Source organism: Habropoda laboriosa, unplaced genomic scaffold, assembly GCF_001263275.1.
Source record: "Habropoda laboriosa isolate 0110345459 unplaced genomic scaffold, ASM126327v1 scaffold759, whole genome shotgun sequence".
Classification (NCBI taxonomy): domain Eukaryota; kingdom Metazoa; phylum Arthropoda; class Insecta; order Hymenoptera; family Apidae; genus Habropoda; species Habropoda laboriosa.
In genome coordinates this window covers 57,998-71,789 of record NW_017100846.1, presented here as the reverse complement: position 1 = coordinate 71,789, position 13,792 = coordinate 57,998, and the positions used below count along the sequence as shown (strand labels likewise).

The 13,792-nt window shown below is 45.2% G+C and overlaps 1 protein-coding gene across 1 annotated transcript; it reads left to right on the top strand.

Annotated features, from left to right (window-relative positions):
* The first annotated feature begins 10,298 nt into the window (after window positions 1–10,298).
* LOC108577349 (angiotensin-converting enzyme-like) lies at window positions 10,299–11,497 on the top strand. The gene is made up of 3 exons (XM_017940492.1): window positions 10,299–10,611; window positions 10,918–11,142; window positions 11,403–11,497. The coding sequence occupies exons 1-3, from the start codon at window positions 10,326–10,328 to the stop codon at window positions 11,495–11,497; spliced, it is 606 nt and encodes a 201-aa protein (XP_017795981.1). The 5' UTR covers window positions 10,299–10,325.
* The last annotated feature ends 2,295 nt before the right edge of the window (window positions 11,498–13,792 follow it).

The window sequence follows — 13,792 nt, the reverse complement described above, 5'->3', positions numbered from 1 at the left end:
ATTTTCCTCATCGCTCCTGCCACCCACTTCCGGCAGCATCGCGGACCCGCGGAGGAACCGTGCCTCCGTCGTAACATCGGATGCTAAAATTGGATATTAAAATTGTCAGGAATTTTATCCTCTAAATCCATAAGTTCGAGTGAAACATTTGACAAATAAAATAATTTAAAGTTTGAGTTCAGAGGGCACTCCAAACAATCATCCGGTCGACAAATAATAAGATATATAAATAAATAAGATACGATGGTAAATTAAATTTAGACTTAGAATATATTCCTGGTTACCTATTCCTTGAATTTAATAAATAAAATAGCATGATAAAATGATAAACAAGTTAAATTAAATTTAGAAGATATTCCAAAGATAATTAATTAAAGTTAATTAATTAATTAAGTTAATTAATTAAAATGTGTGCTATAATAAATTAAATTTTGACTTACGATATACATATATTAAAGTTATCTAACCAAATCACGGTGAATAAAAGATAAAGTTTTTGATTTAAAAGATGTTCGGGTCCGTCTTGTTGTCGATAAATTAAAATTGAATAAGTTAAAATAAGCTTAAAATATTTTTAAATTGTCTGGTCAATGAGTAGACTAATAAAATTAAAGTTTAAATTTAAAGGTACTTGATGTCGCCTAGTCAGAGGTTAAAATAAATAAGTTTAAATTAAAAGTATTTGCTTTCATCTAGTCAGAGGTTAAAATAAAATAAGTTAAACTTAAAATATATTTAACGTTATCTACTCACTAGATTAAATGATTAAAATAACAAAATAAGTTAAAGTTTAAAATCAGATATTCGAGGTAATCCGGCCGATAAACTCCTGCTCTGAATTAAATTAGGCTTAAAATGTATTAAAAGTTACTGAAATTATCTGTCAAATAAATTAAGGTGAATAAAATAATACGATACGTTAAGTTTAAGAGATATTTACGGCTGTCCAATCGATTAAATAAATAACTTAAATTTAAAACTTAGGGATTTAATTATTCACCTAACGTTGTTCGGCTTCCGGAATATATTATATACGGAAAAGGTTTAATACAACAAATAAAAGAAATAAAAGTGAATTAGAGCTGTTTGAAATATATTCTGAATATATTTGGAGCCCGCAGAATCCTCCCTGAGGACGCTGCCGCCGAAAAAGGGCCGACAAGATGGCCGATTGCAATTTCGGCTGCCGTCGCTTTTTCGAACATGTCGTAGTCGGCCATTTTGATTTTCACTGCCCGTTCGCGCATGCGCGCCGTCACCAGTTACTAGTTTTCTGCTCGTGGAATTTTTGCGTCACGAGTAAACTACGAATAATTAATATATTAATTCTAATTTGCTACCCTGCGAAAGGTAAGTACAATTTGCTTTCGTTTCTTTGTTTCAGGTTGCCGAGCCACGCCTAACAACCTCCTCCGTATCCGTCGCCCGGTGAGTTGCCTTTAATTTTATCGACGAATGACAACCTAACCTCGTCATATCCGAATTTTCTTTTCGTTAATTTTTGGTTCTTATACACGTTTCAGATAGCCGTTTCCGGCAATTCCGCAGTGCTTTCACCTGTGGGGTTACGTTCTCACACCGTTCAACGCCCTCAGGACGCCTTTTTCGCAGTCCTGTCACCCACCTCGGTGACCGCTTGTCGCGTTATTTGCGCGCTTTTCCTTTGGCCTGTTGTTTTAAGGCAATCTAGGCCTTACCAGCGTAATATCAGCGAGAGAAGCTCGTCAACCAGGTAAGGTTTAGTCCTCTCTCTATACCATGTTTGCCCACCCCTCATGCTATTTCTATTTTTCAGGACTAATCAGCTTGCTGACCACAACATGGCGGAACCATGCGCGAGTAGCTCTGTTTGTAAGGTATTACCCTAGGTGAGTCCTCATTATGGTTTCTCACCCAGGGTTTATCATTGCTGTATAATTATTTCTTCCGTGCTCTGGCTGTACGTCATCTGCGTAGCCTGCGTATAGCCCATGCAGCCACTTTTCACTTATCAGTACTCCTGGGTGGGCCCTCTTTGTGGTTTCCCACCCAGTGTCTGTTGTTTTCTCTTTATCTTGTCTCTTTATCTTTTCTTTTGTTTCTTTTTCCTTACGTTATTCAGCTGTGTGGCTGTGCGAACCCACAGTATGGTGCTTGCACCATGCCATACTCACTACGACTAATATCAGCCTTCTTCCTCAATAAGTAAATAAATAAATAATAATAAATACAACTCCTACAGAACGCTGTGTCGAGCCCTCCATGAGGCTTTAGGCAACCCTGGCCGCTACTTTAACGGAAAACAAGGAAAACCTATACATCAGGTAAGGCCTTGTCCTATGACTACCACCCCCTCTTCGTCGACACAGGTACCTTTTCCTTGCTCGGGTGATCTTTCCCGAGCAGGGTTTCGTCGATGTTTTAAAACTTAATCTATTACGCCTATATACTTCTCTCTCGTCTCTCCTCTCCTTTTATTCTCGAGCCCGGAGCGTTTTAGTAATAAACGCCGTTACCCCGACCCAATTTACGATATTCTTCGTCATAATTTTAACCAGGTTCTCTGGCGTGAAGTCGCCTTCGTATAACACGTCCATTGCGACCCTTTCAGCCACGCTCGCGTCGCACTTAAAAATGGCGTGCTCGGCGTTGTAATTTTCATACCCGCACATGAGGTAGCGGTCAGTTGTCCTCTTCTTTCTTTTACAGAGGTATGACCCAAAACTTCCGTGCCCAGTCAATGCCTGGGTTAGGAGGAAATTGAGGGTCATACCTCTGTCTCGCTTGATCCATGTTCTGATTTCATGGATCAGCCGCCTCGTCCACGCGGCGTTGGGCGTTGTTTCCCAACGCCCTTGCCATTCCTCCTAGACGAGGACGGCCTCCCTTTCGACGCTCCTCGTATCATCCTTGTATCTGTACCGTGAGTCTCGCAGCCGGACGCGCAGATCCATCGGCTCGACACCGGCGAGCACCCCAACGGCGTCCGCTGACAGCGTTCTATAAGCCTTGACGACGCGTATCAATGCAGTCCTCTGCGCGGAAATTAGCGCAGCCCGGTTGACTCCCCTTAGCGTCTTTTCCGCCCATACCGGGACTGCGTACATAATAACACTTTCCCATACACTGTAATACAAGTACCTGGGCGCCTGGCCGGCCCCCCCTATGTTCTGCAGTGCCGCACACAACGCGTTGCCATACGTTTTATATATGTCCGTTGGCCGTCCAGCCAGACCCCCAGGTACTTGACCGCGGCGCTTAGCGATATGATGCAGCCGAGGATCCCGAGTTCCTTCACCGCGGGGCATCGCGGCCCCGACAACTGCATCATTTCGGTTTTTTCTACCGCGAGCTCTAAACCGTTTTCACGGAGCCAACCGGCTACCTTGTCCATCGTGGTCCTGAGGTTTCGCTGGATGCCCTGGTAACTGTAACTCGAGACCAGTACACTATCAGTTTGTGTTTTACGTGCGGTTCCTGCCAATCGGCCTATCCACACGATCCCCATGGGCGAGGGATTGGGGTACGCCCAATCGACGCATGCACGCTGTAGCGTGCACTTCCGGTACGATGTCAGACTGCAGGTCCCGGCACCAAGTCACCGGTAGGACCGAGTACCTTCCATCCTCTACCAACTTTGCAGGCTGGTGCCCGAGTTGTTCATGCACAACTCACACTCCGGGGCCCTGGATAAAGGGGCCCCTAGCCAGCATTCGGCTTTACCACTACCCTCGCGTTTTCCATCCCATGACCGGGCCGAGGTCACCACCTCGTGGGCCCCCGGTCCCCGTGGTACCAGTCTAAATCACTGGTGGGATCCTCGCAGCTAGGCTACTACCAGTTAAAGGTCCTACAACCTTTGGCACTGGTTGACCAGCTCGGGTGCGTGGAGACGCCACTCTCCATACAGAAATCGACCCGAAGGTCTTTCAGCCTGCGGTATCCCCCCTGCGCCTCAAAATATCTGGCCATTATCTTTGTCTCATGCATTCAATTCTCTTTCTAAATATATATATTTAGACGTGTATATTTAGTGTGTATATATATAGTTAGACGAATATATTTAGTGTGTACACACACACAGAGCATATTTACAAAAACATTCATACATTTCCTTGCATGCTAACACACGACTCACATCCACACGTCCATCATCGCACACAATCACTCCACAGTCACTCAGGTTTCTCGCATCATCATATAGACTACAGTCAACTAACACATGCTTCCAGTCCTCTACGCCAGCACCGCACAGACAATTCTCATTCTCATTCAAACCACTCTTAAATAAAAATGCATTCATGCTCCCATGCCCAGTAATCAAAAAACATGCATAAATCCCTGGGTCAAAACATAAATTACGCTCCGTAAACCTAACATTTCTAATATATTCATAACTTACTCTTCCTTTTACACTTTCGTCCCATCTCGTCTGCCAACATTCATACAATCTTTCACTCACCAACGTTTTGCATTCATTCAGAGCCTTATTATTCATTTCCTCGTTCGTTACTATGTCATTCTCACCCAACATCATTCCATACTTAACTTTATACAGCACCCCTCTTTTCACGCATTCCAAATCCCAAGGTAATCCACCCGTCATTACCTGCATCGCCTCTGTCGAAACTGTTCGACACACACTTAAACATGCATACAACACCATTCGTTGACATTTATTAATCATTTCCCTCGCGTACGAATACCTCATCATGCCATACCATACACATGCACCATACATCGCACAAGACACAAACAAACCCCTATAAATAACTCGTACCGCACGTTTCCTCATTCCCCATTCACAACGTAAAACTCTCCTCATCTGGCCCATCACATTCATTATCTTTTCCCTTAAATACTCCATGTGCACCTTAAAGTGCATTCTTTCGCTCATCCATATTCCAAGATACTTTACTCGTTCTGCATACTTCATCAGCCAAACTCCCTTTCAGAAACATTACGGACTTCTCCTCCGACACATCTACGGCAACATTCATACCCCATTCACACATAATTCTCATCCATTCTGTACCCTTTCGCTCCAAATCCACTCGATTTCGCCCTTCCACCATCAGCAGCAAATCGTCAGCATATGCCACACACTTACATCCCCGTTCCGTGAGGTCCCACAGGAGCCCATCCATCATCAAATTCCATATGAACGGTCCACAGATGGACCCCTGCGGGCAACCCCGCTCCACATCCCTCCATACCACATCATTAATACCAATCATACAGGCCTTTCTCCTTCTAAAATAATCATGCCACAACCCTATTTCGTCGCATCCAATCTCATTCAATTTATCATGTACACAATTCCATTCCAGGTTACCAAACGCACCCTTAAAATCTATAAACACGCCAAGTACATATTTACACTCACTTTCATTCACACATTCATGCACACACATCCATGCATTCTCTGTCGAGCGCCCCTTCCATGTTGCACTTCACTAAATCGACCAGACACTTTCGGCTCAAGCCTCTTTATCATCATCCGCTCCAGCGTCTTTCCAATCACCGATAACAAACTAATTGGTCTATAGGACGCAGGGTCCGATCTCACCTTCTCCGGAGACTTCAGTAGAACTACTATATTCGCTCTTTTCCACGCCTCCGGAAAGCACGATGTTCTCAAACACACATTATAAAGCCTCAACATCCATTATGGAATTGGCCTCCAAATTACCCTCAGCTTCTCTGTATTTAACTCCGTGCAAGCCAGGTGCTTTTCGCAGTTTCATCTTACGCACCGCGTCATTCACCTCGTTCCATTCAAACTCGCGTACATTCATTCCATCCATTCTAAATCTCACACTATTTACACGCGAAACTGGGAAGAATCGTTCCATTAATACACACACACTCTCTCTCCATGTGTTCGTAACTCGGCCATCGACGCTCATCGCACTCAGTTTTTCTTTTCCTATCTTTCCGCGACATAATTTATACACTGGACCCCACGGGTCGAGGTCCGAGGACTCGCTAACAATCTTCCTCCAATTTTCTTTTTTCTCCCTCCACACAACCGTTTATACTCATTCAATAGAGCCTTATACTCCGTCATTCTTTCATTCACATTAACACTATTCATCTTTCTCGCTTTCTGCCACGCCCTTCTACTCTCCCTCACTCGCTTCTTCATACACTTTAACTCATTCGTCCACCAGTTCATCTTCTTTACATTCCTACGCTTCATTTCTTTCAATCTGTTCCTATTCGCCACCTCGACCCATGACATCACTCTCTCTAACACATCATTTCCATTCAACTCTATACTCATACTTTCATCATACAATAACGCACACTCTTAGGTCATTCTCATATTCCTTCCATTTCACGTCTGTACACGACCATCTCTTATGTTCATCAGCAATATTTACATCAGAGTCGCACTCCATTTCAATTAAAATGACATTATGGTCACTTATACCCCAATCATGTTGTTTCGTTTGACTTTAGTGGAGTTAGAGTAAGGATACAGATTTTAAGACAACAATCAGTATATTTTCCTGAAGTCAATAGGTTACACAAAGTTTTATGACTAGTAGCGGTCAGCGGAGCTCGCTGAGTGATTATCCGTGATGATCCTACGATTCAACGCACGAAATCGTATATGTATACACGGTGCGAAACGGTGCAAAGGCGATTAGGATAATAATAACGCTGGAGCGACAGCGATAATGAATACGTGCAAAACTGATAGACTGGTGATGTTTCCGAAAAGACGGCGAATAACACCCGCCGCGTACAGTTGTCCGTCTTTTATACCCCGCCGAGCGGCCTCTGTAAGACCTTACTGGAGAATATTCGATAGTGTCCTTATGCGCGAGAGTGTATTTAATTTCTCACAGGACAGTGATTTACAATCAAATCCACGTTTGCTCTCCTTGCGTATCATTAAAGATCGCTCGTGCAGACACTCGCGTATTTATCTGCTATACCGATCCCAAACTCTCGAGGCCCGTGATACCATTGAGCCTGTACGAGGGACACTAATTAGCGATACGCGTCAATCGATGAAAACCATATTGACCAGTGAACGACAGAGGTTGGTGGTTGTCAAACTGCTTTTGCAACACGTTTAATTTCCCATTCAAGCTTGCACCCAGCGCACGCCTCGTTTACCAGAGTGACATCAATGTCTGGCCTCTCATACCTGCAAACGTATAGTACTCACTCGGCTCATTCAGTACAATCAATCCATTCGCCAGTATCCATTCCTCTAAAATTCTACCACTTATCTCACTCTCGTTACTGCGGCCCCCACTCTTGCTATACCACAAGGGGAGACCGCATTCGCATCCATACACATCACAACACGTTTACTTCTCACATGCTCTCGCACTCTGTCCATGTATGTCAATTACGGCTCGATGTCATGACCGTACCGACAATACACAGACACAACGTACAACTCACCAAAGTCTCCTTTTAGCCACACACACACACACACCATACTCATCCGTACATTCCCTCACACACATAGATTCTACATTCACAACTACCGCTACCTTAACGGGCCCATTCTCACACACATACACATCCCATCCCATCGGTAATCCTTTAACCAAACCATTCAAAACATACGGCTCTTGCAACAGTGCCACATTCACATCACGCTCAGTCATAACATTACTCAAATCACACATCACTGCATACGCTCTCTGACAATTACACTGTAAAATTCGCAATTTACTCATTACTAATTCTATTTCTTTCTCTTTCAGCGAATTTCAAATATTCCGGGCACTCTATAGATAAAACCGAATGACTACACGCCGCCCCCTTTAATTTACAGTTTCTACACACACACTCACTCTTGCAATTGTCACGTAAATGTCCAGCCTCGCCACACCGCTGACACAACCTATCTGTCACACTACATTCCCGCATCATATGCCCAAAGGCATAGCACTTATGACATCGCAAAATGCTTAAGTAATCCTTTACTTTGCACGCTCTCCATTTTACATACACCCTTCCTTCCTCTATTAACACATCTCGCACTTTTCTGGTCACTTCTAATATAAGATTACCCACACTTGTATTCCTCTTATTCATTCTATTTACAATTCTCACTCTGTGCTTAAATTCACTCTCAGATATACCACATTTCATATTATTCACATTCTTCTTATATAACTCATTCATAAACTCATCATTCGTCATCTCGCACGGTACATCAAATATAATCACCTTCGGACCGATCTTCTTCGGCAATTCTACCTTCAAACCAACGTCGCCAAACTTCTTGCACTCACGCAACTTCCGCAAATCATTCTCAATCACAGTCTCGATCGCTACACCATCACTACGTGTCTTTCTCACAGCTCTAATGCGTACATTCAAAGACCCACTCACATCTCGCATCACTTTCTCTTTCACCTGTTCGCTCGTCATTTTTGCATTCTCATCCTTCGCTTTCAGGACTACCGCATATACTTTCTCCTTAGGTTTCACAAACACACTCCTCGTCGCGCTCACTCCAGTCACACTCCCAGTAGCTACACTCGCAAAACTCTTGGCAGAATCGATCGTACGACTTTCAAGCTGTTGTACTCTCTTCTCACACTCTTCCAATCTACCCTGTAACTTTTCATTCTTATTCATCATACGTATCATACGTTCCTCATACTCACTCACACAACTTAATAAAAATTCGCTCGCTACCTTCGAAACCCGGTTTGACTCACTAAAGACAAACTTCATAATTTTCACACTAATCACCTTCATCACATTTACATCATCTACACTACCAGCTTCACTTACAGCCTCTTCGCTGCCACTAACACGCTTCATCCGCTTTTGGCCGATGCTGGCACTCCTGCCCCTAGTAGCCCTAGAGGCAGAAGACCCTCGTGCCTCGCTCTCGTGACTACTACCCTCCATTGCCCCGAGTTTTTTTGAAATATCCATAAAGAATTCCACGAGTCGGGACGAACGTATGTCATTCCCCAGGTGACGCCCTTTCCGGGGAGAAGGCTCGATACTCAAGAGGATGCCAGATGTCTTGAAATCGCCGCTAGGGACGGGTGCACCCACCCGCCACGCCCCGGTGCATCCACCAGAGCGTACCCCATCGCCGCGCGCCATAACTTAGGGTTAAGGACTTTTTATAGAGGTTGTCATCCTCGCAGGCCAGCCGATTAAGGCAAGCCCCCCGCTCCCCTGAGCCACGAACCACTGCAGACGAATCTCCAGTGGGTCGTTGCAACGCCAGAGGCCTATGGCGTGGGGCACCACACTGTCGTGTGGGACACAAGGGTTACCACTCACCTCGTTCGCCTTCTTTCCAGCCGAAGCCGAAAAGAAGCCCAGGAGCTCCACGAGGAGGTGAAGTGAGTGGATTTGGCCAAGCCGGGCCCCCAACTTCGCCGAAATTCGCCGCTCTGGGCTTCGCCTAAAGACGAGTTCCAGTTTGGTGAACATCAGCTCCATCGGGGTTTTCGACTCCAGCTTTCGCCGGAGAAGGCCCAACCCAGCCTCGTGCTCCCTCGAGACCAGTACAGTAATGTCTCCACAAGTGTCAGTCCGCAAGGAACCTAAACCTCACATTTGTAGAGTCAGGGACAGTTGGAGAATTGGCCTGCCGTTTGACCGATACTTGTAGAATCGGCCCTACATTTGACTGACACTTGTAGAATTGGCCCTAGATTTAACTGACACTTGTAGAATCGGCCCTACTTTTTTTTTTTTTTTTACGTGGACGTAAGCCGACATTAAATTAATTACTCAATAAGTATTAATAAGTAAATGTTGTTCAAATTATATCGTGTTTGGTCTCATTATCATCAGAAAAATCTCACTAACATGTTAAAAATTATTTCAGATGAGAAAAAGTGAAATTAAAGAAATTATATTTTTCTATTTTGAATTGTCCAGCCGCGAAAACTCATAAAAGAAACCGAGTGGTGTAGCGTTGCACGCTTGACTGTCTGCGAGCGAGATAACATAGGCGCAGCAATGACGCAGACCTAGGCGTAGGATCATCTATACTGACACTTGTAGAATCCAAACTGACTGACACTTGTAGAGAATTTACTGTATTATGTAATTAGGTAATTGAAGCATTATAAAAGGCATGCAAATTCATGCTTTTCGCAAATGGTTGCTCGTTTCTTAAGTAGTTTATACAACCCCAGTGTAAAGTTTCATAACAGAGTTCTGCTATGTTTGGATATATAAAAACCGCGTAAAAAATGCAATAGTACAAACTCGTAGAGTGCTCTCGTTTGTATTATTACCGTTAATATTATTATTTTCACCTAACAAGTAATTAATTAGTATTAATCGAAAACTTGTTACAGCTTTACCAAGAATACGAGAAAATTATAAGTGATATGGAGAACATCTACAGCACTGCCAAAATATGCGACTATAAGAATCAAAGTAAATGCGATCTCGCTCTGGAACCGGAACTTACTGAACTCCAAATGAAGAGCCATGACCCGGAAGAATTGAAATATATCTGGGTTCAGTGGAGGAAAGCAACCGGTGAAAAAATGAAATCCTTGTTCACGAGATACGTTGAATTAAGTAACATGGCTGCCACGTTAAATAATTTTACTGACAACGCAGCCTATTGGATGAAGGATTACGAGACTGATGAATTTCCCGAACAAATTGGTGTGTACAAAATAAAACAATAATAATATATACTACTGCTACTATAATAACAATAATTATTATTATACATATACTTTTTATCTACCTATAAAATTTTGCTGAAATTACTTACCGATTTATTGAGCCCGTGAATTTTATAAGAAAAAAAGATTTTACTTCTTAATTTCAGCAATATTCATTACAATTTAAATCGTAAATATTTGAGTCACAAAGCTTGGCATCCAACATAAGAAATGAGAGTAAATGAAAATAAATAGAAAAAGTTGCCGAAACGTAATATAAATTTTTAATAATAAAAATTTGCAGATACACTCTGGCAGCAATTGAAGCCACTTTATTTACAATTACACGCGTATGTTCGCCGAGAACTTCGAAAAAAGTACGGTGAGAACGTGGTTTCGAAAGACGGTCCCATACCAGCACATTTATTAGGCAACATGTGGGCACAAAGTTGGAGCAATATTGCTGACTTCTCTATTCCATATCCGGGAAAACAACTGCCAGACGTTACTGACGCCATGATTAAACAAGGTTCGTTTAATATTTAATTATAGACTGATAACATATACATAGAATAAATTTATATCGTGTTTATATTGTAAAAATGTTGACCTGTATTACATGATGCCCCGCGTAATATTTCTATAATTTTTAATTTAACATTAAAACTTCTTGTAGCAGCAACGCAGGTTATTTTAAGAGCGACGCGTGTAGTCCACGGGCGTTCGTGCAATATTCACAAGGAAACATATGTTACATTAGTTTTGAAAAACAATGGGTGCAAATTATAGGAACCAACCTCCTAAGACCTGAAATATGCCACACGTCAGAAAAATTCAGTATTGACGAAAAAAATGGCATCAAAGTCCGTCATGAACAACTTTGAAAAAGGATATATGTAAATAATTATCTCTTTATAAGTTTTTTTTAGATATACGTGAATAAAATAAGTGGGAAAAAAAACAAAAAGCATCAATATGGGGTTCAAGTCCGATTATGGGGATTTAAAAATTAATTAATTTTTTTCAAAGTTAATCTAATTGTTTTTCAATGTATGGGAGAGGTCCAAGCCAATGACCTGTTAGAGGACAGGGCGCTCCCTGGAGAATGCTGGGCACTCCTCCAGGGTGTGCTGCGCCGTGTCCTCCCATCCGTCGCAGTGGTGGCACTGCGCCGCCGCCTCCCTACCGATTTGACGTAGGTACCCACCGAAGCACTCGTTCCCGGTGAGCACCTGCGTCATACACTAAGTTAGCCTACCCCGCGTCCAGCCGATCCACCTCTTGATGGCAGCCAGCCCCGCCACGCCTCCAAGGCGCGTCGCAGGGCGTGACGCTTCAGTGTTTCTCTTTCGACCGCTAGCTGAGGTGGGGCCACCCCCTCCCGACGGAGTTGTTGGTGACGCCCATATACGTGGGCGTCCCCCTCCGCCAGGAGGTCAAACGGTATAAGCCCCGCCAAAGCTGTCGCCGCCGCGTGGGACGTCGTGCGATACGCGCGCGCGCGACCCTGACCGCCAACTTCCTCTCGACATGGCGGAGCATGTTGGCAGTCAGGTCGCGCGCCCAAACCGGCGACCCATGAAGGGTCATGCTTCGCACGACGCCCACATATAGGCCGCGAACCCTCTCCTCTGGTCCTCCGAGATTCGGCAGCAGACGGCGCAAGGCCGCCTTATCAACTCGGGGAACCAGGAGGTCGAAATGCGCCCCGAAGCGCCAGCGGGAGTTGAGGGTGAGGCCGAGATACTTTACCTCTGACCCCACCCCGACGTAGGCTCCATCTAACCGCACTCAGGGCTGGGGCGGCACACCCTGCCGAGGGCCATAAAACTATATGGCCTCGGTCTTACGGGGTGCCACTTGCAGCCCCAGTCTCTGGCAGCCCACCTGACGTACGAGCGCCCCCCTTATGGCCTCCCAAGGCAAGGTGTTAAACGCGTTGAAGGTATCTAAACTTACCGCCAACGCCACCCCGTCACGGGATACAGCCGAGTCCGAGAGGAACGATCGACGCCATCAATCGTGTCAGAACCCAAACTGGGCCTCGATTAAATCGGGTTCCACACGAGGTGCCTGGCGAGGCGGGCAGTTATTATTCGCTCCAAGAGCTGGCCGCGCAGCAATGACGCAGACCTAGGCGTAGGATCATCTATACTGACACTTGTAGAATCCAAACTGGCTGACACTTGTAGAGACATTACTGTACAGCCACGTCGTCAGCGTAGGCGACCAGCCTCACCCCAGGTACCACGATATTTAACAGTCTGTCGTATACGAGGTTCCATAATAACGGCCCTATTATGGAACTCTGGGGCACGCCCCCGATCACGTTCATCTGCACACTCTCCGTCCCTTGGCTGTAGACCACCAACCTTTGCGAAAGATAGTCCCGGACGGCGTAGATGACATTTGCGGGCATTTCACGCTTTGTCAACTCCCCGAGGATGGAATCCCACCTCAGGGAGTTGAACGCGTTTTTCACGTCCAGCGTGACCGTGAGGTCACGTTGTCGCGAACCCGCATATACTCCGCCCGTTCGACTACTCTCCGGATGGCCTCAATTGTGGACCTGCCCTTGCGGTAACCGTACTGCTCTTTGGCCAGTCCGTCCGCGCCGATTCTTTCATCGATTTTCCTTTTTAGGAATTTTTTCCACACTTTGCTTAGGGGGGAGAGCACGTAGGTGGATCGAAACGAGCCCGGATCCTCCGCCTGCTTCCCAGGCTTCGAGATGAGAACCAGGCGTGCCCTCTTAAATTCAATCGGTATTTTACTGCCGTTCCACAGTCCGCACAGGAGACTGCGGCGGGACGCAGTCCACCCCTGTTGCCTTTTTCCTGCCGGCCCCCAGGGCTGCCTCGCGGACGTCCCCGATGCAGATCTGCTCGGGAGTCAGGTCGTCTCTACTGAGGTGGCTTGAGTCCACCGGCGCCTCCTCTACTTGTTCCGTAACAAAGGGGCCGGCGATCGTTGCCTCCTCGCGCGTCGGCGCGACGTTCGCGCCCTTCTTTTTATATTTTTGTACCAGGACCCTGTAGGGTCGCCCCTACGGGTCCGCGTTCAAAGTCTCGATGAACTCGAGCCACCGATCTCTCTTGCTCTTTCGTATCAGGGCGTGCAAGGCCGCTCTTGCCGGCGCCTTGTACTCCCGAAGCAGCCCCTGGACCGCCTCCGTATTC